Genomic DNA, 2,781 nt, shown 5'->3' on the forward strand with positions numbered 1-2,781 from the left:
ATTTCTGGGCGTCCATTGGGATAGCTCTCGTTCGCGCAGTATCGGGCATTTAAATGGTGGAGCCCGTTTCTGAGTCTCATGAGAGACTCTTGCGCAATGACGTGGCCGCAGGGCATCATCATGGGCGGGTTTTCGTCAGTGGTTTGCTCTTGCGAGACGGGGCAGACGAAGATAGAATGGAATTGGTATGATGTGGGAGGGGGATTTCGACCTGCACTTTAATTAGTGGTGGGCTTGTAGGAGAGTAGAAGTTGGGGGGAAGAAACAATGAGGGAATATGGAGGGACTTGTTTTTCTTACTGGAAGTTCGTTTTGAGATGTCCATTCCGTACGTTTTTCTTTCATGATGGTTTGTAGCTTGAGCAGCGTAGGGAGGGCAATCGCACCAGCCGTAGCTGCTATGTATAGGGGAGATTCTGCTGCTAGGCCCAGCAAAGAGCAGAATTCGCAGGTGAAGGAACGTGCTACATCATCCCAGGAAGAAGGATTATTGAAAATGTTTCTATACGGGGAGTCTGCGAGATTAGGGCAAAATGCCATAGCCCCCATCAATTGTTGGATTTCCGCTAGGTGCCTGCTCTGGAAAGCTGAGAACTCTTTCCTGGCATACTGCAAGGCCAGTTGCCGGCCAACTGTCATCGGTGTTTGCGGATTTTTGCCTCCATGGAATAACCACACGAACTGCAACTTGCACAATTCAAACTCTAGATTGCTTCCCCTTGCTTCTAACTGATGTCGATGATCCGAGGCCCACTGTATGGCTGGTACTAAGTTTCGTTCTTCTTTTAACTCATGAAGGATTCGATACATGAGAACAAACTGCTTCGTGATATCTCCCGATTTCATTTGCTCCATCTCCATGAGAATATCGAAAGAGTCAGAATCAGGTTGCTCAGGAGTGGGTTGTGCGGGAGTTGGATTTTTGGCTACTTCTGATAAAAACGTAGACGCGACGGAAAACTGGCCCTCCCGAAGTAGGTGCATGGCAATAGCTCTGTTCACCAGTGCGGGTTGTGCTGAAAGAGCGTCATAGGGAAGAGGCTTGTCTTTAAAGAGCTATAAAGAAAGACAACAAAAATTTAATACTCCTTGAACCATTTCTATGTGCACAGTATTTTCACAGATTGCCCATTCACATGTTGTGATCTTACCTTGTCCAAAGCCCTTGGTATATTTGTTAAGACCGCTATGGGCGTCTTTGAGATTCTCGTTGGTTGCATCGAAGGAAGACTTGACAGGATTTTGTAGCTTTGCCAAAGTGATGGGCGCTGAACTGGGATCTAAACAGATAAGACATTAGTATAAATCTTTTTAAAATGGTGAATCCCTTTCCCGTAGGCCTTGCATATTGTTATCGATTTCGGGAAATGTGTTTAGCAAGAGGAGCAACTCACTCTTGGCAATGGTGTTTCTTGCTTCTTGGAGCAGGTCAATTGTGGCCTGCACATCTTTGATGCTTTTCCCGCTGTGAGCTCGCTTCCAAAGTCGTTGATATTCCTTCTGGAGTAAATCCATTTTTGCTGCTGGCGTGGTGGGGAAACCAACGAATAACGCCTGGTAAGAGGTTCACCGGTGTTGGGGTATGGCAGACATATCGCGAGGCTCCGGCTCCGGTTTCGAGATCAGAAAAATGAATTCGCACCTGATAAACCAGTTCCAAGAAGAAAGGGTTTCCTTCTGCTTATTTCTTCTCTTTCAGTGTTTTGTATGGTGTATGGTGGCGTGGAGTGATCATGGGCAGTTGATGCAGCAGGTGAGCAAGTAGGTGCCTCTCACTTGTAACATACAGTACAATACGTAATAATAGCCGAATCGTCCTGCACGCAAAGTCAGGTGAACCGATAACGTAATCCACCACCCAACGCCCGCCATTTCGCCATTACTATGATGAAATATTTTCAACATTATTTCAACAACACAATTAGATTTTAAGATAATATACGGAGGTCGGTTTCAAAAGTTTTGTTCAGGCACTAAAAACACCACAACAGCCACTAGGAATTTATACCAGATTTTACATGTAAATTCCCTCTCATTATTTCTTCTGCTTTCATCTATCTTCTTTATATTCATTACCACCCTTCAACTCAATTATCTTCTTAACATGCACTGGAATCCATTCAATCCATGCTTGTATATTCAATTATAGCAGCTTCTTTCATGTCTCCTCCCACATCTTAACAGCCTCTGCTCATGATTTTGGAGCACTCTTCTGTGTTGTTTTTTATAAAGGGTGATAACAGTGTGAAGAGTGAATAGTAGAAGATAGTAAACAGTGTATATTAATATAATAAATAGCAGTAATAATAGTAGCTAATCACTAAGAAAGAAAAGAAAGAGAAAAGAAGATATGCAGAGTACATGCAGGTGTATATATACATATATGGAAATAGTGGTAGCGAGAACATAATAAAAGGCAATAATAAACGAAGATATAAGGAAATGATAAGCGAGTACATAAGCAGGTGATAAATAATAACATAAGCAAGTGCATTAACGTAATCGATAAGCGAGCGAGCCACATAAGCAAGCGAGCCACTTCCCACCTGCCATACAACAAGAATGCTCTTCAAGTTCTGAATACAACCCAAAATTAACAAACTGATATTATCAATTATTTCCTGTACGCTTAGAGCATGTACGGGCAGTATGCCCAATAATCCCACATACACTACACTGTGGTGCTGCACGTCTTCGTGGTTGGGACTCAGCAGCCTCAACCACCCCTCTTTCCCATTCATTGATGCTTCGTACGCGATCCAAGCCTTCTTCCACCCCCAA

The 2,781-nt window shown here is 43.5% G+C and overlaps 1 protein-coding gene across 1 annotated transcript; it reads right to left on the reverse strand.

The window, feature by feature from the left end:
- Nucleotides 1-118: 118 nt before the first annotated feature.
- HCAG_03584 (conserved hypothetical protein) lies at nucleotides 119-1,448 on the reverse strand (the record flags this gene model as incomplete). Its single annotated transcript, XM_001541436.1, has 4 exons — nucleotides 119-211; nucleotides 301-1,056; nucleotides 1,152-1,280; nucleotides 1,395-1,448. 4 exons carry the CDS (start codon nucleotides 1,446-1,448, stop codon nucleotides 119-121), a joined length of 1,032 nt encoding a protein of 343 aa, XP_001541486.1.
- Between the last annotated feature and the right edge of the window lie 1,333 nt (nucleotides 1,449-2,781).

The sequence above is a fragment of the Histoplasma capsulatum genome, genomic scaffold, assembly GCF_000149585.1.
Source record: "Histoplasma capsulatum NAm1 scaffold_3 genomic scaffold, whole genome shotgun sequence".
Taxonomy (NCBI): domain Eukaryota; kingdom Fungi; phylum Ascomycota; class Eurotiomycetes; order Onygenales; family Ajellomycetaceae; genus Histoplasma; species Histoplasma mississippiense.